This window comes from Mercenaria mercenaria, chromosome 8 (assembly GCF_021730395.1).
Source record: "Mercenaria mercenaria strain notata chromosome 8, MADL_Memer_1, whole genome shotgun sequence".
In the NCBI taxonomy this organism is placed as follows: Eukaryota; Metazoa; Mollusca; class Bivalvia; order Venerida; family Veneridae; genus Mercenaria; species Mercenaria mercenaria.
Genome location: NC_069368.1, coordinates 77968431 through 77991485, shown reverse-complemented (window position 1 = coordinate 77991485; position 23055 = coordinate 77968431). Strand labels below are relative to the sequence as shown.

At 37.9% G+C, this 23055-nt stretch overlaps 1 protein-coding gene across 1 annotated transcript; it reads left to right on the top strand.

Moving 5' to 3' along the window:
* The first annotated feature begins 4958 nt into the window (after window positions 1-4958).
* LOC123566013 (alpha-ketoglutarate dehydrogenase component 4-like) lies at window positions 4959-12104 on the top strand. Its single transcript, XM_045359830.2, has 4 exons — window positions 4959-5052; window positions 8795-8855; window positions 10248-10405; window positions 11863-12104. The coding sequence occupies exons 1-4, from the start codon at window positions 5026-5028 to the stop codon at window positions 11878-11880; spliced, it is 264 nt and encodes an 87-aa protein (XP_045215765.2). The 5' UTR covers window positions 4959-5025; the 3' UTR covers window positions 11881-12104.
* Window positions 12105-23055: the final 10951 nt, after the last annotated feature.

Below are 23055 nucleotides of genomic sequence, written 5' to 3'. Positions count from 1 at the left end.
AATGTTATAGGCAATAAAATACACTGGAATTAGTATCACAACAAGTTACAAAATAAATAATGGTATGTACATGTATGTAAAATGTAAGTCATTGCTGCTGAAGTATTGAAGTTTTCTTTTTTGAGCTGTTTTGAGTTGTTACTTACCATGCTTACTACTCTTACTGAAGTTGCTCAATGAGATCTTAAATTACCTATATAATTGATTATTCAAGCAGGATTCTGAAAATAAAATAAATAATGAATATATTTTCAAAATATAATAAATAAATATAATTTCATATGTATATAAAATAGATGTAAAATAAACAAGTTTATTGGTGGAGAAGGTATGGCTAGAAGGGGAGGATGGAGGCCATAATATTACTACATTTATATTCACAATTGTTGTTATGCCGAACAAAGTATCAGGGAAACTGACTATCCTGTCAGGGAAAATTCAGGGAATTATCAGGGAAATTTACTTCAGATTTTTGATGGCCACCCTGATGCATAGTTTTGTGCACTTAAAAAAACTTCGACCTTGACATTGACCTAGTGACCTACTTTCACATTTTTGAAGGTACAGGCTTCAAATTTGGACCACATGCATAGTTTCTTGTTACAAAATGAACTTTGACCTTCATTTTGACCCAGTGACCTACTTTCACATTTCTCAAGCTACAGCCTTCAAATTTGGACCACATGCATGGTTTTATGTACCGAAACAAACTCTGACCTTTACATTGACCTAGTGACCTACTTTCACATTTTTGAAGGTACAGGCTTCAAATTTTGACCACATGCATAGTTCTGTATTCCGTAATAAAATTTTACTTTGATTTTGACCTAGTGACCTACTTTCACATTTCTCAAGCTACAGCCTTCAAATTTTGACCACTTGCATAGTTTTGTTTACCGAAATAAACTTTGACCTTAAGATTGACCTAGTGACCTACTTTTAAATTTCTCAAACTACAGCCTTCAAACTTGATGCACATGCATAGTTTTGTGTACAAAGAACTTTGTCCTTGAAATTGATCTAGTGACCTACTTTCACATTTTTCAAGCTACAGCTTTCGAATTTGGACCACATGCACAACGATGTGTGCAGAAATTAAATTTGACCATGAGCTAGTCAATAAGTCTTGAAATTTGGAACACTCAAAAATGGCACATTGGTGGGCGCCAAGATCACTCTGTGATCTCTTGTTTTCCTTTTCTGGCCGATGCTTGATCTTTTAAATTAAACTAATTTTTTTTCAAACAACTTAAAATCATTCTTTCATTATTGTTGAGTGATGAATAATTTTTAGCAATTGAAGGAAGTTCTGTATTCACTCCAGAAAGAAGTACTTCCTAAAAGCACCTATCCGCTAGGGTGCACTTTTTAAAAACTTCGGACGAAAATTTTCAAATCCATCACCAAGTGTGCAAGTATACTTGCGTTACCGTAAAGCTCGATTCTCGAGCAGGCCCTGCTCTTTGAGCTCGCTATTATCAGGATTATTTAAAGACCTAAAGGCCAATGAGGACTTTTAATGAAAAATGGGCTGTTAACAGACCGCGGCTCAGCATAGAACACGGACCGCAACATGGTTTGTACTTTTTGTACAAGTAATAATTTCATAATTGCGAGTCCTGTAACTGGACAATGTAACAAAATACTAGAATTCAGATGTCCATAAGCGTGCAGCCTCTATCAAAATGCCCATAAACAACCCAAATCATCTAGTGCTGCAAAAATCATTCAAACTTTAGTGCGTCTGTGTTTGAGAGGCTGTGTCCTATATTTATGACATGTCATGCACTGGTTGATTACAACTTTCCTTTTCAGTGTGAGTTTGATGAGTGTTCTGTAATTACATTTAAGAAATTGATGTATTTTGGCAGGAAGCAAATTACAAGACTTATTATTAAGTATGTCGATCTAAACCGCTGTTAGTATATTTTTCCGCTAATAATAGCTGGGCCCCTAACTTTTAGGCTGGGCTCCTAGAATTTGCCTGTAAGGAGCCCAGTTGGCTAATAGGGTCTGAGTGTTAATTTATATCCCTGTGTAGCATTGTATTCGGTTAAAAAGCTCAGTCAGAACTAGAGTGTTATATGTATTGCTGGCTTAAAATAAAACTTCATTATCTTAAATGGATTGGTTTGTACAGGGTTGGAGAGTATTTCATGTCAAACTTTAAACTTGTTTATTCTTAACAAGCTTGTACATTTTTTCCCCCATTTTTCTGCTTGACTCTTGCTGGTTGACGCACAGTTTTTAGCTCGACTATTCGAAGAATAAGTAGAGCAATCCTACTCACCACGGCGTCGGCGTCACACCTTGGTTATAAGTTTTTCATACCAGTCCACATTTTGACAAAGTCTTTTGAGATAAAGCTTTGAAACTTTCAACACTTGTTTACCATCACCATGGCCAGTTATAGGCAAGAGCACATAACTCCATCAAGGATTTTGACTGAATTATGGCCCCTTTCGACTTAGAAATCTTGGTTAAGTTTTTCGTACCAGTTCGTATTTTGACAAAGTCTTTTGAGATAAAGCTTTGAAACTTTTAACACTTGTTTATCATCACCATGTCCAGTTATAGGCAAGAGCACATAACTCCATCAAGGATTTTGGCTGAATTATGACCCTTTTTGACTTAGAAATCTGGGTTAATATTTCGTACCAGTTCATATTTTGACGAAGTCTTTTGAGATAAAGCTTTGAAACTTTCAACACCTGTTTACCATCACCATGGCCAGTTATAGGCATGAGTACATAACTCCATCAAGGATTTTGGCTGAATTATGACACCTTTTGACTTATAAATCTTGGTTAAGTTTTCCGTACCAGTTCATATTTTTTGTAAAGTGTTTGACATATGGCTTTGAAACTTTTATCACTTGTTTAGTATAATAGTCTCTATCTGTAGGAAAGAGTGTATAACTCTGTCATCTATTTTGGCTGAATTATGGCCCTTTTTGGACTTTGGAATTGTTTTTGTTTTCATACAAGTCCACGTTTTGTCAAAATTATTTGACATATGGCTTTTGAACTTTGAACACTTAATTATCATTATGATTTCCATCTGTAGGCAAGAGTACATAACTATTTTGACTGAATTATGGCCCTTTTTATATGCCCGTTTGAAAAACGGGACGTATTATGGGAACGCCCCTGGCGGGCGGGCGGCGTCCACAGACTTTGTCCGGAGCATATCTTCTACATGCATGAAGGGATTTTGATGAAACTTGGCACAGTTGTTTACCATCATGAGACGGAGTGTCATGCGCAAAAACCAGGTCTCTAGGTCTAAGGTCAAGGTCACACTTAGAGGTCAAAGGTCAAATTCAAGAATGACTTTGTCCGGAGCATATCTTCTTCATGCATGGAGGGATTTTGATGAAAGTTGGCACAATTGTTCATCATCATGAGACGGAGTGTCATGCGCAAGAACCAGGTCCCTAGCTCTAAGGTCAAGGTCACACTTAGAGGTCAAAGGATACAAGAAAGAAAACTTTGTCCGGAGCATATCTTCTCCATGCATAGAGGGATTTTAGTATAACTTTGCACAAATGTTCACCACCACGAGGCGGAGTGTCATGCGCAAGAACCAGGTCCCTAGGTCAAAGGTCAAGGTCACACTTAGAGGCCAAAGGTCAGATACAAGAATGACTTTGTCCGAAGTATTTCTTCTTCCTGCATGGAGGGATTTTGATTTAACTTGGCACAAATGTTCATCACCACGAGGCGGAGTGTCATGCGCAAGAACCAGGTCCCTAGGTCTAAGGTCAAGGTCACACTTAGAGGTCAAAGGATACAAGAATGAAAACCTTGTCCGGAGCATTTCTTCTTCATGCATAGAGGGATTTTGATATAACTTTGCACAAATGTTCACCACCATGAGGCGGAGTGTCATGCGCAAGAACCAGGTCCATAGGTCAAAGGTCAAGGTCACACTTAGAGGCCAAAGGTCAGATACAAGAATGACTTTGTCCGAAGCATTTCTTCTTCATGCATGGAGGGATTTTGATTTAACTTGGCACAATTATACACCATTATGAGACGAAGTGTCATGCGCAATTCCCTTCTTTAGAATTACTTCCCTTTGTTGTTACTATAAATAGCTTATATTGTAACTTTTTCATTACTAGTCGTAGGGAAAAATCAAGACCACTTTTCTGTAGTACAACATGCATGCTACATCCAATTATGAGGTGTATTTTGACTAATCTCTACCTGGTAAAGATTTTTGTGTGGACTTACAATTTTTTTTTGGATTTTTTTTTTTTTTTTTTTAAGATTATCTTCCCTTAGTTGTTACTATAAATAACTTATATTGTAACTTTTTTTATAATTGACCGTAGGGAAAAAACAAGACCACTTTTCTGTGGTACAACAGGGATGTTACTTTCAAATTTTAGGTGTATTTTAAGGTATCTCTACCTGGTAAGGAGTTTTTTTGTGGACTTAGAAAAACAAATGACTTACAATAATTACTAAACAACCACAAAATTAAAATTCCATTTGCAAATACAGGTGCTAGAGTAAAGAAATTTGCTGTGACGGGCGTATATTGTGACATTCTGGCACTCTTGTTACTCTTGTTGGACTTTAAAATTGGTTCATACATTGCCATTTAGTGCAAGACTTATCGAAATCAAAGAAATACAGGAACATTGTTTGTCTAATCTATTTATTTCTTTTGTCTGAATATCTGTGGAAATATTTTGACCCAATTCTTCAATCATTTCTTCGAATAGTCGAGCCCGCTGTCATCAGACAGCTCTTGTTTTTTTTTTTTGACTGTTGCAGTTAGATCTATACACCTTAACCTAGAAAAGTCTTTGTTGGTACAGAATGACTTTTTCATTTTGGATACAATTTTGTTTAGATACATTTTTTTGTCTATTATATCCAAATTAAATCTACTTATTATTTATTGTGCATCATAACAAGTTGTTTGATTTGATTTTATCCGTTTTGTTGGTTCCGGATACCGGAAATTATCCGTTCGACCTTGACCGAGTTACCTCCCTTGCAGAAGACGAAAATGACGAGTGTCGGAAGGACACTGCAGGTATTTATGAAATAAGACTATGATTTATAGATTTTCGATATATAAAAGTGATGATGTACTTAAGACAATTTCTCTGCCAAATTAGATGAAAATTGGTAATGTAGGTACTGAGAAATGAACGTTGTATGAAAATGTAATAGTAGTCGGATATCTGATGAGGAATTAGAGTCAACGACATTATGTGTACCACGTAATATGTGAGCACAAGGACATAAATTTGACAGATATTTATGTCATTGGTGTGCATTTACCACAGTATTTGTGCTTCCATGACATTTAATTGACATATGTCTTGTGTAACTCATAGTTGGTAGACATGCGATTAGTCCAACTTGTGACGTAATTATCACTTCCATTTCATTTCAGTCTGATAATACTTCCAACTCAGCCACGTCCGAATACAGGCGTAATCATAAGTGATTAAAATATGAACATAAATTATAAGCTTCACAGTATGAAAAACGAAAGAAATACTTTAATTTGCTGTAGGTAACACATTTATCGAATGTGGGACTTTATGTACCAGTCCACTTATGTACCAGCCCTTTATGTACCACTTTATGAGACTTTATGTACCACATATATATTAAAATAAAATTTAAAAAAATCCAGCATTAATTGATCTCTATGAATTGTTCCTTATTCCAATTTTGTGAAATTCATTGTTAGGATAAACTGTTTAATCACATTAAATATTTAATTTAAGTCAATTTAAAATGTTGGCCCATATTGTTGATTTAATCAACAATTTCACAGTAAATTACAACCAAATTATCACCTATGCACAATAGATAGAAAGTATAGCTACTATATAATATATGTGGTACATTAAGTCTCAAAGTGGTACATAAAGTACCTGGTACATAAATGAACTGGTACATAAAGGGTCGCACCCCATTTATCTCGTGAACAGAAATGTTATTTTGTAATGTAATGGCCTATTATTTTATTATTGTGGGCCTGTTACTTTATTATTATGACATGTTCATACTTAAATTATTATTTTATTTTAAAGAGAAGAAAGAAAGGAAATTGTAATGTAATGGCCAGTTAAGCTTTACTTTATTAGTATGACATGTTCATACTTAAATTATTATTTTATTTTAAAGAGAAGAAAGAAAGGAAATTGTAATGAAATTGCCGTTCAGGACATAGTTATAAAGTAATACAGAAACAGTTCAGTATTCTAAAATATTGCTTCTCTGAGATATTGTTCTCTCTGTTTCATACACATGTATAATTGTATATTGCTATCCTAAGGTTAACAAAGTACAGTTCTTCTCTGTACCAGGCATACAGGTAGCCAACTGGACGCTGGCATATTTCCATTATACATTGCAGATTCAGCAGTCCGCAAGAATGTCGTATCACCATATTTGTAATAACGCTCAGACATGATAGCTAATTACCAACAATGCTCTTGGCTATATTTCCTATATAACTCTGATTAGCGGGAGAAAGTTTAGAACAGCACGGGGAACCGAACTGAATAGACTCTATTAGTTATGGGTTAGCTATCATTGTTAGTGCGTCTCACTTTTCCTGGGTTGAACTTTAAATAAAAACTGTTGACTTTCAAAGTGTTGTTTACTATTCCCTTGTCACTGGAGTTTATTATGTGACAATTTGACATGTTCTGCATAAAAAACTATAGAAAAACAGCTATCAAATATACATGCATTAACGTACAGCATTTAGCACAGTGAGAAGTCGTACTCGATATATTCATCAAAGTTTATTCCGGATGTTCGTGAAGGAACAATCACATGAGAATATAATTATGTGAATAAACTTCTCTCCCAATATTTGTTTTGTCTTCAAATTTTATAATTCAACTTTAGATCGTAGTAAATGTACAAATAATATTGCGCTAATACATTTAGAATTAGCCTGAGACGTTGTGTTTATCTGGTACCGGTACCTGAATATGAATGAAATGCGCCAATAGTGATGTAATAAAGCTGTGACGTCACAAATGGCGAAAAACAAATCGATAATGTAGGTCAGTGGGCAACTTTCTTCAAGAATTACAAAGTGTTTCACAAGACAAGCACAAGAATAATTTTGCTATTTAGAAATATTTTTCTTTTTACCATTAATTCATCATTATGCTTGCAATCATGTCTGAAAGACTGAATTGAAGTACCTAAATTACGCCGATTTTTAATAGTGGCTGCTTGTGAATCTGTGGACAGATTTTTGTGCAGAATTTTGAGGAATTGTACCGGGCTCAGGCACCAACATATCGTGTGGGATTCTGAAGATGTTATAACACAAAACGAACATTCGCTAACTATTTAAGCATAAAACACATAAAAAACTAATAAATAAATACATTGTCCATCAACGTCATTAAATTTCCATGAAATGTACGGAATTGTCTGATTTTTTTTTAACGTTTGAGTCATTTCCTTTGAATTATCCTCTTTTGGGCCGTTATATGTTTATGCTTGTCACGGAACGCGCATATATTTATAAAAAGGTGTTTCAACAGCATGTGAGCGTGAGAATCTCTCTGTTAACACATGTTTTCTCTTCTGTTACAACACCCGGAAAAGTGACAAGAACAGCAGTTTAATGCTAAAATGTAGGGATAATACACATTTTATCTTGTATTAACATCTGCAGAAGCCTGCAGGAATGTGACCAAGGTCTCAAAGTTTTTCAGTGTTTCCCATCCAACTAGAGGTGTACTGGTCAGAAACCCAGGCAATCCTTGCGTGTACCGGTGCTATACACTGGGCACGTTCAACCAAGGGGTCTATTCAAAAAGAGCTAGGGTCTGGTACCCAGATTCCCTTGTATCTGAATATCTGTCTCTTCAACTTTAGTCTGCACCTGTCCGACACTTGTACATATACACGTAGTGTGCACTTGTAAATAATAGCACTTAGTGAGCACAGTTCATATAAAAAAAGGGAAACTACCTCTCTGGAGGGTGCGCCTATACAAAAGGCGGAAGTTACCTGAACAATACATATATGGCATAACTAATAGAAATCATTAAATAAATTCTAAAATTCACATGATATTAAGGAAAAATAAATGTAAGAGGAAATTTCTCAGAAAAAGTAAAAGTGTAACATATTTTTTATTTCTCACATCATAAACTACTCTTCATTTTAATAAACAACTTTTCTCTTTTTTAATTGCACAGAATTACAGGTAGCTTACTTCTTAAACAACTAAAGATACTTTGAAAATCATGTATTTCCATGCTCTTTTTTGTTAATTTTCTGAATTTAGATTCTGTTTACCAGGGGCCCTAATTCTACTTTCCACCTGTTTCCATCCTTGCATGTTTGGTTAAGAAGAATAGCCATTAGTCTAATGGAATGCATGGTTACAATAATTCAACATAAATCCAGATTGTATTCATTCATAGCTACACTACTCAAATTTACATCCTTTTTACTTTCCATCAGCATGTAAACAGTCATCTCTTTATCATTGCATTTGCCTTTCCTTTGATAGAGACCAATATTTAGCTTTACCAACTAAACAGTGTACACAACTAGCTTGTTTTCATTTATTAATGCAGTGTCTGCTATCATCTTAAAATTATTCAACATACTGTTTAAGGTGAAGAAGAACTTGTAACTAATGGAGCGATTTCTATGTAAAAGATCGAACTTTGTCAGAAAGTAAAGATAATAGTTTGTATCAAAGCTTCTGATACTGTGTTGGTTATGTTACATTTTGTTGTTGTATAAACTGAAATGCTGATTGTTTCTTTTTTCAGGCTGTTAGGCCACATATTCCCTTGATAAAATTCCCAAGTAGAGTGAATGGAGTAAATGCAGGTAATCTTAAGTTTTTTTGTAACAATTATATTATTACCTGCCTACAAAGTTCAGAGATTTTAGTTTTACAATGAAAGTTATAGAGATAACTGTTCAAGCTGTGTGTTACCAGGTCAAGGGTTCTGATATCAGTATTGTTGCATATTTACTGCAGCAGTCTGTCAAATGATACAGAAAGATGAACATATGTCAAAAAAGTTTAGTAGACAATCTAATGCATTAAAAGGTTTTGCAACAGACAGTTTATGCTTGTGGTAAAGGATTTTTAGCTCATCTGAATTTTTGAGAGAAAAAAAAGAGTTACTGTAATCACTTGATCAGCGGCGTCGTTGGTGTTGACTGGTTAAGTTTTATGTTTAGGTCACTTTTCTCCTAAACTATCAAAGCTATTGCTTTAAAACTTGCAACACTTGTTCACCATCAATAGCTGACTCTGTACAGCAAGAAACATAACTCCATCCTGCTTTTTGCAAGAATTATGGCCCCTTTTGGACCTAGAAAATATCAGATTTCTTGGTTAAGTTTTATGTTTAGGTCAACTTTTCTCCTAAATTATCAAAGCTATTGCTTTGAAACTTGCAACACTTGTTTCACCATCAGAAGCTGACCTTTACAACAAGAAACATAACTCTCCATCCTGCTTTTTGCAAGAATTATGGCCCATTTTGGACTTAGAAAATCAGATTTCTTGGTTAAGTTTTGTGTTTGTCAGATTTTCTCCTAAACTATCAAAGCTATTGCTTTAAAACTTGGAGCAGTTATTTGCCATTAAAAGCTGAATCTGTACAACAAGTACCATAACTCTACATGGGTAAGAGCCTAACTGGGGGCGTTGAATTCATCATGTGAGGAAGCCATCCAGCTGGCTTACGGAAGGTCGGTGGTTCATGTGTCGGTGCGACGTTAAATAAAAAAAACTAAAAAAACCTCTACATCGCTTTTTGCAGGAATTATGGCTTTTTGGACTTAGAAAATCATGGTAGGACAATATACAGAGACAAAAAAATCAGATGAGCGTCTGCACCCGCAAGGCGGTGCTCTTGTTTTATTTTGTGTGGATAGTCCATGAAAGTTCCCACCTGGAATGGATGGGATAACTTATTTTCGGTTGAACCCAAAGAAGATGTCATATTTATTTACCTCCTCAGAATCCAGTCTATGCAGATACTTCTGGAAACAGTTCCAGATTCAGTAAGTTACCTGGCACTGAACACAAGACAGTAGCGACAACTGGGAATCAAACCAGGACTGCTAGATCTGTAGTCTGACCTGCTAACCACTGTGCTATTGACTCCATATCTGTTGTACTGTCATTTTCAAATACAGGAATATTTTGTTGGTTTATTGGTTACATGTATATACCAAATATAATAATGTTCAGTTGTTTTACAGGTGTAGCTTGGAATATGGCACAGTCCAGTCCACAACCTTCAAGTCCATCTATGCTTTCAAATTCTTCAAGATCTCCTGTGTCTAGTTCAGGTTTAGAAACAGTGCCATCTAAATACAGAAGAAAGCCAATCTCAATAGAAGAAATGGAATATATAGAGGTAGAAACATAGTTGATTGTTTGATAATCATTCTATATTTTAAAATAATATATACCCTTCTCAAATGTGCTCATTTGATTGGTCGAAATAAGTGCATGCGTGGGTCCGCAAAAAGCGATACTGACCTGCAAAAGTGATAATGACTCTTGTGATATCACTTTTCCTTATATGTAAGAAGTATGGGCCAGTCAAATGAATGCATTTGGGAAGGACATAATTATAATATAACAATTATAGACTTACGTTTAGGTCAATATGTGTTTTTACAGACCTGTAAAAAATGATATTGACCGATGACGCACAAGTCAATAACAGTTAAATATATAACTGTATAATATTTAACAAAAGTTTAGCAGCAGTTACTTCTCTACTCATCAAACTAATGTAACAGTTGTATTTATAAAACTACTGATGTTTCACTGGGTTTTATCATTGGCTAACCCATCTGTCTGTCGGTCATCTGTCACATAAAGTGAAATTCTGCTGATACCTTTAATAATGTTTACACCCGTCCATCTCTTCATCCATCTGTAAAGCCCGCACGCTTAGCTCAGTATGGAGAGCACAAATCTGCTGATTGCGGGGTTGCGAATTTGATTCTCGGGCGAGGCGTATGTTCTCAGTGATGATTTGATAAAAGACATTGGGTTTGAAGCCATTTGTCCACCACCTCAGATTCATGTGGGGAAGTTGGCAGTTACTTGTTGAGAACAGGTTTGTACTGGTACAGAATCCAGAAACACTGGTTAGGTCGACTGCCCACTGTTATATCACTGAAATACTGAACATTTAAAAATGGTGTTGAACTCAAAACAAACAAATCAACTATCTGTAAGTTATACATGGTGATTTCTGGCATAACTTCAGTACTAGAGATTTTTCATGAAGCCGGGAAAATAGATTGAAGGCTATTTGTAGAATGTGCACAGTATATTTTTTTGTCTGTCCATGTTAAGAGTATTTAGTGTTAGCTTTAAAAAGTATAAGATTTTTTTTATATGAGACTGGGATGATATATTGTGGGTTACTTTGGGAAATTCAGTATGAAGTTCCTTCAAGTTACCAGCCAGAAGGCAGTTTATTATATGATGTTGTTCATATGGCAGCAAAAATTACAAGTGTTTTATAGGTACCTTATGCTGGACAACAGTCTTGTTCTGATGATGTAGGTAAAGCTCATATTTAAAGTGTTAATTTGAGTCTTTTATTCAACTACAACTTTCTTGATTATCTTGTCAGACATTAATTAATTTGTATTTTTACTTTTCTGTCATTGTCTGTATATACAGAGCAATTTTTTTTTTGAGAAACATAACTTCTGATAACATTGCAGTAAAAAAACTTCGTATCAGTACTGCATTAATTGCCAGAATAAACAGTCAAGTATATGTAATAGCTAGTCTTTAACGCAACTGTTATTTTATAAAAATGCTCATACTTCTTTTTTACTTTTTCAGAGAGGAGGTCCAGAATAAAGAAGAATATATTTTCTTGAACATTTTCTTAAAAGAATAATATGACATACATGTTTGTTATTTAGATTAAATAACTTGATATTCATTTAAAATTTAAGGCTACCATGTAACTGTACATTTAAGACATAAGTAATTATGATATATGATGGCCCTTTTCTGTTTGTTAATTTATCTGTATGAGGCAGTTATGTTATTTTGATAAATAAATTATTTTGAGAGCTTCACACGGTTTTTCATAGTAGTATATTTAATGTTGTTGAACAACGGATGTGTCTGAGATGGTGGGGAGAGCTGTTTGTCCTTGCTACATAAGTCCTTTAAACTTGTCAAATATAATCAGAACAATATTTACTCACGGGTGGTAAACGCGCAATCCAATTCCCGCTGGGAATACGCTAAAAATGGGTTGCGCAACTTCCGGTGCTGGTGTTGCGCGTATAAAAAGACGAAATTGAGGTATGTGAAGTTATGATTTTGCTTAATATGAGACAAGAATGAATTTTCTCGGAAAAAGCAAAATGCTATTCGACACAAATATGATAATACATCATATGTGTAAAATATCTGGTTTGTAAGTTATGATTCGGCTCTATTATCACGAAAACTCAGGCGACAAGAAGCGTGAAAAAAGTATGAAATCAACAAAAATGGACTTTTCTGACCTCATATGCCTAATCTGAGATCATTTGATGCTTTTTATGATAACTCAACTGTTATAAAGTAACGAATATCTAAATTATTTGCTTCAAATCCTGCTTACGGGGACATAATTGACAAAAAATTAATCGGGAATGGGGTTGCGCACCGGGAATGGAGTTGCTCGTATACATCATAATGTATATAATGTATACGCGCAACTCCATTCCCGGGGCGCAACCCCATTCCCGATTATTTTTTTGCCAATCTTTACCTCAAAAGCAACATTTCATTCAGTGTATGTAATATTCATGACTGTTTTACACGTGTTTGATCATTAGAAGCGTCACATTTCCAGAAAGAAGGCACAAGAGTTCGAAAATTGGCATTTTTCATGATTTCATGCTTTTTTGACAATTCGAGCCAGCAGAGTTTTCGTGATAAAAGAGCTGATTCTTAAATTTATAAGTTGGTATTTCACACATATGATCTTTATTCATTTTTGTGTCGAATAGCATTTTGCTTTTTTCGAAAACATTTGTAAATGTGTCATTATTTACAATAAACAAAAACCCACCTACCTGGATTTTGTATATATTGATGCGCAACACCAGCACCGGAAGCCGCGCAACCCATTTTTAGCGTATTCCCAGTGGGAAATGGATTGCGCGTTTACCACCCGTGTTTACTGCTGATACTACTTACTGACAGTCCAGCTCCATTTTCTCATATATCTTGAAAAGCTGTGTATTTCAGGACCTACAGGGGAACCATTTAAGGTTGTATCATGGTTTACCTGCAGTGTTATTATAACTGTTTACTTCTATCTGTAATATTCTTCAACTGAGGGAGAGGCGTGGTTTTAAGTTAGAGAACATGTCTTAGGTCCCGCCTACATAGAATACTGTAGGGAAATGTTGAACGTTCTGAAACCGTTCTCTACTTCAGTTAGAGTACGCTTGTCACGTGATAGTACCAACGATTAAAATGGAATGTTAACTTGTCAATCAAAATTAGTAGCGGAATACGTTGTTCATATACAAAACTGAAAGCGTAGGGGCCACTCGAATAATGCGGTTATTCTCTTGAACCCCTACTTTCTATTACTAGTTCTGCATGTTTGATTTACTGGAAGTGACTGAGTAAAATCATTTATCCATGAAACCTTTAATGATGCCAGTTAGCCATTACACGGAAAGGATAAACGTTGCTGGGAATCGATTATATCTTGTGCATTAAGTGTTTAACAGTCAGCTGTACTGTCCTCCTTGGGGTTAATTTTGACTAAAGATTGGTTTTGAGTTAAATGATTCAAAATAATAACATAAAATATGCAGCAGTGTAAGGACTTCAGTTGAAAGTTGGAATATTGTGAAATAACAAAAACACGGATTGGACATAACAGAACGGGTAAACCTACAACTGAAAAGTTTCTGTATGCGAAAAAACATCATGAAAAGTGCGAGGCCCATTGTGAAAATTGATCGGAGGTTCATTTGGTCTAACATACGATCAAGCAATATTTTTTACTGGCTGAATTTCCTCCTTTAAATAAACATGGTTGAATAATATTCAACATTGTAGAACAATAATTATGCAAAATACATTAAATACTGTCAATGCCCAAACATTATTTTGGGTCAGTTGCATTTGCCAGTCTTGTCTGTCAGATTTTGTGTCGCGAATCTAGCTCATCAGATTGTTAATTAGCATGTGAAATTTTGCAGCAAGGGTTTTGTTTAGGATTTCTCTTTGCAAGACCAGGGTTATGGCCTTAACTTAGTCAAAGTTACGCAAAAAGGGTTGTATCTGTGTCCAAAATTATTTTACTTAGAGTCATAAACATATAGAGAACTATGCAACATGTAAAGTTGTGCATCTAGTGTTCTGTTCTGGATTTCACTCAGCCAGATCAGAGTTGAATCCCCTTTACTCAGTAAAATATATGCGCCAAGGCCTTGACAGATTGTGTTGCATATATCTGAAAATGTTTTGACTGGAGTCACGAAACTATGTACAGAATCATTCATTATGTGAATTCGAGCTTCTTGGATTTTATTTTGGACCTCAGTCTGCAAGACCAGAGTTCTGGCTCTTGACAGCCAAGTACAATATGGCAGTACAGTGACAGGAGTGGGGGCACCTGTGTCCTATGTTATATTAACACAAATCTAGTAAGACGCTTTTGAAACCAAAATTCTTCATAATTTTTATTATCAAGAAACTGAAATGAAACTGATATGAAAATATCGATGTTTTATATATCAGAGAATGGTCTATATTTCTTGATATCTAAAAATGCATAGCACTGATTCTGAACAATAAGACTGCTTTCCGTGATATCAAACAATGATTTTAATGTTAATAGTTCCTAAAATAGTAAGATTGCATCTTGCTGTATCTGCAATACATCGCCCTTTGTGGTATCCCACTGTGCAATTTAATACAATGCTAGTTCATTTTGAATACTTTGGCCTCGAAGTTAAACATAAGAAATATATAACATTTCAACAGCATCATTCATATTTCATATATATGTAAAAGCTCGTGAACAATGAGGTGGTGTTGTCTCTAGATTCTAAGAATTTTAGAATTGTACCATGGTTTATCCGTCGGACGTATAGTGAGCCGGGATTCAACAAGTTCTATAATCATTTCCCACGAACACGTTTAGCTGCATCACCAATCATTCAGGTATTAAAAAAAACTGACCAAAATATCAAATTATTATTACCGCGATTGCAGTAAGACTCTTTACTTTTGCAAATGTAATAGTAAAAATCACCCTGATTTATGCAATTAATCCATAATGATCACTTATTTCCGAAGTATAATGAGATGATATTGCTAGAAATATTTGTCTAAGCTAGTATTTGTTACTCGGGTTGACGTATTTATCAAGTTTGCCATTAAAGCTAGGATATCTTGGAACTTATGATTTAATGTTATCAGTTGGTCTTCTGTAGCATCACCAATTACGTGCAGTGTAAATAGATGTCTGGTGCACATATAGGGCGGATAAGCATAATACGATGCTGTCGTTCCAAAGAAAATAATAACCGAAAACGCAAACAAAGCCTTTAGCTACAGATGAAAAATACAACTTATCTGTATCGTATTGAAGTAGCAATAATGTAGTATTTTTACAGCCCTGCAGTGAGAAAAAGAAAAGACTAATCTTATTAGAATAAATATTTAAACTTGAACGCGATTACATCCCTTGCATAACTAATAACCTAACAATCGTGTATATATGCAAAAGAAAAACATATTGTCCTAAAGCTCCTCTCATGTGGTTGTACACCAGCACAGCCATATGTGTCCTGAAGCTCTTCTGACGTGGTTGTGCAGCAGCACAGCCATATGTGCCCTGAAGGTCCTCTGACGTGGTTGTGCACCATAACAACCATATGTGTCCTGAAGCTCCTCTGACGTGGTTGTACACCACAACAACCATAACAGAACAACCATATGTGTCCTGAAGGTCCTCTGTTACGGTTGTGCAACAGAACAACCATTTGTGTCCTGAAGCTACTTTGAGGTAGTTGAACACCAGCACAACCTTATGTGTCCTGAAGCTCCTCTGACGTGGTTGTGCAACAGAACAACCATTTGTGTCCTGAAGCTCCTCTGACGTGGTTGTGCAGCAGCACAACCATTTGTGTCCTGAAGCTCCTCTGACGTGGTTGTGCAACAGAAAAAACATTTGTGTCGTGAAGCTCCTCGGACGTGGTTGTGCAACAGAACAACCATTTGTGTCTTGAAGCTCCTCTGACGTGGTAGTGCACCGTCCTGAAGCTCCTCTGACGTGGTTGTGCACCAGAACTACCATATGTGTCCTGAAGCTCCTCTGACGTGGTTATGCAACAGAACAACCATTTTTGTCCTGAAGCTCCTCTGACGTGGTTGACACCAGCACAACCATATTTGCCCTGAAGCTCCTCTGGCGTGGCTGTGCACCATAACAACCATATGTGTCCTGAAGCTCCTCTGACGTGGTTGTACACCACAACAACCATATATGTCCTGAAGCTCCTCTTACGTGGTTTTTCAACAGAACAACCATTAGTGTCCTGAAGCTCCCCTGACGTGGTTGTGCACCATAACAAACATTTGTGTCCTGAAGCTTCTCTGGCGTGGTTGTCCGCCAGAACAACCATATGTGTCCTGAAGCTCCTCTGACGTGGTTGTGCACCAGCACATTCATTTGTGTCCTGAAGCTTCTCTGGCGTGGTTGTCCGCCAGCACAACCACATGTGTCCTGAAGCTCCTCTGACATGGTTGTTCACCAGAACAACCAGCACAACCACATGTGTCCTGAAGCTCCTCTGACATGGTTGTTCACCAGAATAACCAGCACAACCATATGTGTCCTGAAGCTCCTCTGACATTGTTGTGTACCAGAACAACCAGCACAACCATATGTGTCCTGAAGCTTCTCTGGCGTGGTTGTCCGCCAGAACAACCATATGTGTCCTGAAGCTCCTCTGACGTGGTTTTGCAACAGAACAACCATTTTTGTCCTGAAGCTCCTCTGACGTGGTTGTGCAACAGATTAAACATTTGTGTCGTGAAGCTCCTCGGACGTGGTTGTGCAACAGAACAACCATTTGTGTCTTGAAGCTCCTCTGACGTGGTAGTGCACCGTCCTGAAGCTCCTCTGACGTGGTTGTGCACCAGAACAACCATATGTGTCCTGAAGCTCCTCTGACGTGGTCATGCAACATAACAACCATTTTTGTCCTGAAGCTCCTCTGACGTGGTTGACACCAGCACAACCATATTTGCCCTGAAGCTCCTCTGGCGTGGTTGTGCACCATAACAACCATATGTGTCCTGAAGCTCCTCTGACGTGGTTGTACACCACAACAACCATATATGTCCTGAAGCTCCTCTAACGAGGTTTTGCAACAGAACAACCATTTGTGTCCTGAAGCTCCTCTGACGTGGTTGTGCACCATAACAACCATTTGTGTCCTGAAGCTTCTCTAGCGTGGATGTCCGCCAGAACAACGATATGTGTCCTGAAGCTCCTCTGACGTGGTTGTGCACCAGCACATTCATTTGTGTCCTGAAGCTTCTCCGGCGTGGTTGTCCGTCAGAACAATCATATGTGTCCTGAAGCTCCTCTGACGTGGTTTTGCAACAGAACAACCTTTTTTGTCCTGAAGCTCCTCTGACGTGGTTGTGCAACAGAACAACCATATGTGTCCTGAAGCTTCTCTGGCGTGGTTGTTCACCAGAACAATCAGCACAACCACATGTGTCCTGAAGCTCCTCTGACATGGTTGTGCACCAGAACAATCAGCACAACCATATGTTTCCTGAAGCTCCTCTGACGTGGTTGTGCATCAGAACAACCAGCACAACCATATTTGTCCTGAAGCTCCTCTGACGTGGTTGTGCATCAGAACAACCAGCACAACCATATTTGTCCTGAAGCTCCTCTGACGTGGTTGTGCACCAGAACAACCAGCACAACCATATGTGTCCTGAAGCTCCTCTGACATGGTTGTGCAACAGAATAACCATAAGTGTCCTAAAGCTCCTCTGACGTGATTGTGCACCAAAACAACTAAATGTGTCCTAAAGCTCCTCTGACGTGATTGTACACCAAAACAACTAAATGTGTCCTGAAGCTCCTCTGACAAAGTTGTGCACCAGAACAACCAGCACAGCCATATGTTTCCTGAAGCTCCTCTGACGTGGTTGTGCAACAGAACACCCAGCACAACCATATGTGTCCTGAAGCTCCTCTGACATGGTTGTGCAGCAGAACAACCATATGTGTCCTGAAGCTTCTCTGGCGTGGTTGTACAGCGGAATAAACATGTGTCCTGAAGCTCCTCTGACGTGGTTGTGCACCAGAACAACCTTATGTGTCCTAAAGCTCCTCTGAGGTGGTTGTGCACTAGAACAACCTTATGTGTCCTAAAGCTCCTCTGAAGTGGTTGTGCACTAGAACAACCTTATGTGTCCTGAAGCTCCTCTGACGTGGTTGTGCACCAGAACAACCTTATGTGTCCTAAAGCTCCTCTGGCGTGGATGTGCGCCAGAACAACCTTATGTGTCCTAAAGCTCCTCTGACGTGGTTGTGCACTAGAACAATCATATGTGTCCTGAAACTCCTCTGACGTGGTTGTGCACCAGAACAACCATGTTTCCTGAAGCTCCTCTGACGTGGTCGTGCACCAGCACATCCATTTGTGTCATGAAGCTCCTCTGATGTGGTTTTGCACCAGCACATCCATTTGTGTCATGAAGCTCCTCTGACGTGGTTGTGCAACAGAACAACCGTATGTGTCCTGAAGCTCCTCTGGCGTGGTTGTGCACCAGAACAACCATGTTTCCTGAAGCTCCTCTGACGTGGTTGTGCACCAGCACATCCATTTGTGTCATGAAGCTCCTCTGACGTGGTTGTGCACCAGCACATCCATTTGTGTCATGAAGCTCCTCTGACGTGGTTGTGCACCAGCACATCCATTTGTGTCATGAAGCTCCAGCACATCCATTTGTGTCATGAAGCTCCTCTGACGTGGTTGTGCACCAGCACATCCATTAAATTTTGTGTCATGAAGCTCCTCTGACGTGGTTGTGCACCAGCACATCCATATGTGTCATGAAGCTCCTCTGACGTGGTTGTGCAACAGAACAACCGTATGTGGCCTGAAGCTCCTCTGACGCGGTTGTGCATCAGCACAATCATATGTGTCCTGGAGCTCCTCTGACGCAGTTGTGCATCAGAACAACCATTTGTGTCCTGAAGCTCCTCTGACGCGGTTGTGCACCAGAACAACCATATGTGTCCTGAAGCTCCTCTGACGTGGTTGTGCACCAGAACAACCATATGTGTCCTGAAGCTCCTCTGACGTGGTTGTGCACCAGAACAACCATGTTTCCTGAGGCTCCTCTGACGTGGTCGTGCACCAGCACATCCATTTGTGTCATGAAGCTCCTCTGATGTGGTTTTGCACCAGCACATCCATTTGTGTCATGAAGCTTCTCTGACGTGGTTGTGCAACAGAACAACCGTATGTGTCCTGAAGCTCCTCTGACGTGGTTGTGCACCAGAGCAACCATGTTTCCTGAAGCTCCTCTGACGTGGTTGTGCACCAGCACATCCATTAGTGTCATGAAGCTCCTCTGACGTGGTTGTGCAACAGAACAACCATATGTGTCCTGAAGCTCCTCTGACGCGGTTGTGTACCAGCACAACCATATGTGTCCTGGAGCTCCTCTGACGCGGTTGTGCACCAGAACAACCATTTGTGTCATGCAGCTCCTCTGACGTGGTTGTGCAACAGCACATCCATTTGTGTCATGAAGCTCCTCTGACGTGGTTGTGCACCAGCACATCCATTTGTGTCATGAAGCTCCTCTGACGTGGTTGTGCACCAGCACATCCATTTGTGTCATGAAGCTCCTCTGACGTGGTTGTGCAACAGAACAACCGTATGTGGCCTGAAGCTCCTCTGACGCGGTTGTGCATCAGCACAACCATATGTGTCCTGGAGCTCCTCTGACGCGGTTGTGCACCAGAACAACCATTTGTGTCCTGGAGCTCCTCTGACGTGGTTGTGCACCAGAACAACCATTTGTGTCATGAAGCTCCTCTGACGCGGTTGTGCACCAGAACAACCATATGTGTCCTGAAGCTCCTTTGACGCGGTTGTGCACCAGAACAACCATTTGTGTCATGAAGCTCCTCTGACATCCATTTGTGTCATGAAGCTCCTCTGACGTGGTTGTGCAACAGAACAACCGTATGTGGCCTGAAGCTCCTCTGACAGTTGTGCATCAGCACAACCATATGTGTCCTGCAGCTCCTCTGACGCGGTTGTGCATCAGAACAACCATTTGTGTCCTGGAGCTCCTCTGACGCGGTTGTGCACCAGAACAACCATATGTGTCCTGAAGCTCCTCTGACGCGGTTGTGCACCAGAACAACCATATGTGTCCTGAAGCTCCTCTGACGCGGTTGTGCACCAGAACAACCATAATATTATGTGTCCTGAAGCTCCTCTGACGCGGTTGTGCACCAGAACAACCATTTGTGTCATGAAGCTCCTCTGACGTGGTTGTACACCAGAACAATAATATATGTCCTGAAGCTCCACTGTGGTTGTGCACTTTACTCAGACAAGAATGTGCAGTTTCTGTAAACGTTGTTCCTTATCACTGCCCTTAAAGAAAAAAGAAAGCATAACACACTCAGTGCACTGCACAACAAAATGTTGTGATTTATACTTTACCAATTTAAATAAAAGAGGATAAAGATAAAGTTAAGGTGTTTCTGTTTTGTTTTGTTTTGCAAAATTTGGTATATGTTTTATTAGATTTAGAAAGTATATAATAATAAATTTTACCTATATATTTTGGAAAGGTATCTTTAATATCTAAACAGATAAAGTAGAATTTGATTATATTTCAAGTGACTACAAAAGATAATTTACTAAAAGGAAAAAGGGGACTTGCTCTTCTTCAAGTTTTGAAGAGGACGTACAATTAGGAGTAACATTTTATACCAAAGAATGTTACAATGTTTTATAAAGTATTCCCCATTCAAAGGAACCATATTACAGAATTTTGATATTTGTCCTCAAATGAATCATGCGTTCTTATATTTGTAGTGACATACAAAAACTCTGTGACACTGTTCCCGCACACAGAGAACAGTGTATAAAATGCTGTAAAACTTCTAGGTATGTTGGGTTCGCCCTAGTCGTAAGCGTTGGTACAAACTATGGTCTGTACGTTGAGGGATCTATATCTTTTGTAAGATCTATGATCAGTATTGCTTTATCCGTTATGTGATCTATAAAGACCTTTCCAAAGATGTTTAATAATTTGCTGTAATTGAAGATGCAAACATCATAAGAACTACCTTAAGAATTTACTGAAGGGTTATATGCCACCTTAGGGGTAACGGAGTTATGGCCCAGTCCAGAAAGTGCAATCATTGCACTCCCGGCCTTGACCTTGAAGATATGATGCCGAATTCTGTGCAAGGCATTCAGCAATGTTGTGATTAAGAGTTGTGTCAAAGTAAATCTGATCAGAAGTAACAACTTACTGAAGGACATGTACTAGTAAATTGATTTGACTTTTCTTGAAAGTAATATCTCGACAAGTGATCAATGTCAGATAATTCGACGAGAAAAGGTGTTAGGAAATATGTAATACAAATATGTTCATTTATTTTTTACGATGTAGTATGATAAATGTTTCTCGTTTAACATGCAAATTGTTAAAGATCAAGTATTCTTTTACGCAAACAAGTTTTAAGCTGTTTTTAAGGAGTAAGGTTATTTTTGTTACCTGTTATACATTGTCGCAAATAAATCAGATATACTGTTATTACATTTAACGAAGGTATTCATTAATATGTACTTCAGTCATTTTAAAACCTTTTAAATAAATACATGCATGTAAATGATCATGCTCAAACAACTATATCAAATACCCTAATGCTGTTTTGAAAATGGAACAAAATATGCCGCGGATTGTAGAAAACAGCTTGAACTGCATTTTTAGCTCGACTATTCGAAGAATAAGTAGAGCTATCCTACTCACCACGGCGTCGGCGTCGGCGTCACACCTTGGTTAAGTTTTTCGTACCAGTCCACATTTTGACAAAGTCTTTTGAGATAAAGCTTTGAAACTTTCAACACTTGTTTACCATCACCATGGCCAGTTATATAGGCAAGAACACATAACTCCATCAGGGATTTTGGCTGAATTATGGCCCCTTTTGACTTAGAAATCATGGTTAAGTTTTTCGTACCAGTTCATATTTTGACAAAGTCTTTTGAGATAAAGCTTTGAAACTTTCAACTCTTGTTTACCGTCACCATGTCGAGTTATAGGCAGGAGCACATAACTCCATCAAAGATTTTGGCTGAATTATGGCCCTTTTTGACGTAGAAATCTGGGTTAAGTTTTTCGTACCAGTTCATATTTTGACAAAGTCTTTGAAGAAAAAGCTTTGAAACTTTCAACACCTGTTTACCATCACCATGTCCAGTTATAGGCAAGAGTACATAACTTCATCAAGGATTTTGGCTGAATTATGGCCCCTTTTGACTTAGAAATCTTGGTTAAGTTTTTCGTACCAGTTTATATTTTGTGTAAAGTGTTTGACATATGGCTTTGAAACTTTTATCACTTGTTCAGTATAATAGTCTCTATCTGTAGGAAAGAGTACATAACTCTGTCGTATAGTTTGGCTGAATTATTGCCCTTTATGGTCTTGGAAATTGGTTCTGATTTGATACAAGTCCACGTTTTGTCAAAACTATTTGACATATGGCTTTTAAACTTTGAACACTTGTTTATCATCATGATTTCCATCTGCAGGCAAGAGTACATAACTCTGACAACTATTTTGGCTGAATAATGGCCCTTTTTGGACTTTGAAATTGGTTCACACATTGCCATTTAGTGCAAGACTTATCGAAATCCACAAATAAGGGAACATTGCTTGTCTAGTGTATTTTTTCTTTTGTCTGAATATCTGTAGAAATATTTTGACCCCATTCT

What these genes read in the sequence shown, in the direction of transcription:
- LOC123566013 (XM_045359830.2), top strand. Translation starts at nt 5,026, where the DNA reads ATGACGAGTGTCGGAAGGACACTGCAG. An exon ending in GTGTCGGAAGGACACTGCAG is followed by an intron (nt 5,053 to 8,794) that starts GTATTTATGAAA and finishes TTCTTTTTTCAG; the next exon opens with GCTGTTAGGCCACATATTCC. An exon ending in AGTGAATGGAGTAAATGCAG is followed by an intron (nt 8,856 to 10,247) that starts GTAATCTTAAGT and finishes GTTGTTTTACAG; the next exon opens with GTGTAGCTTGGAATATGGCA.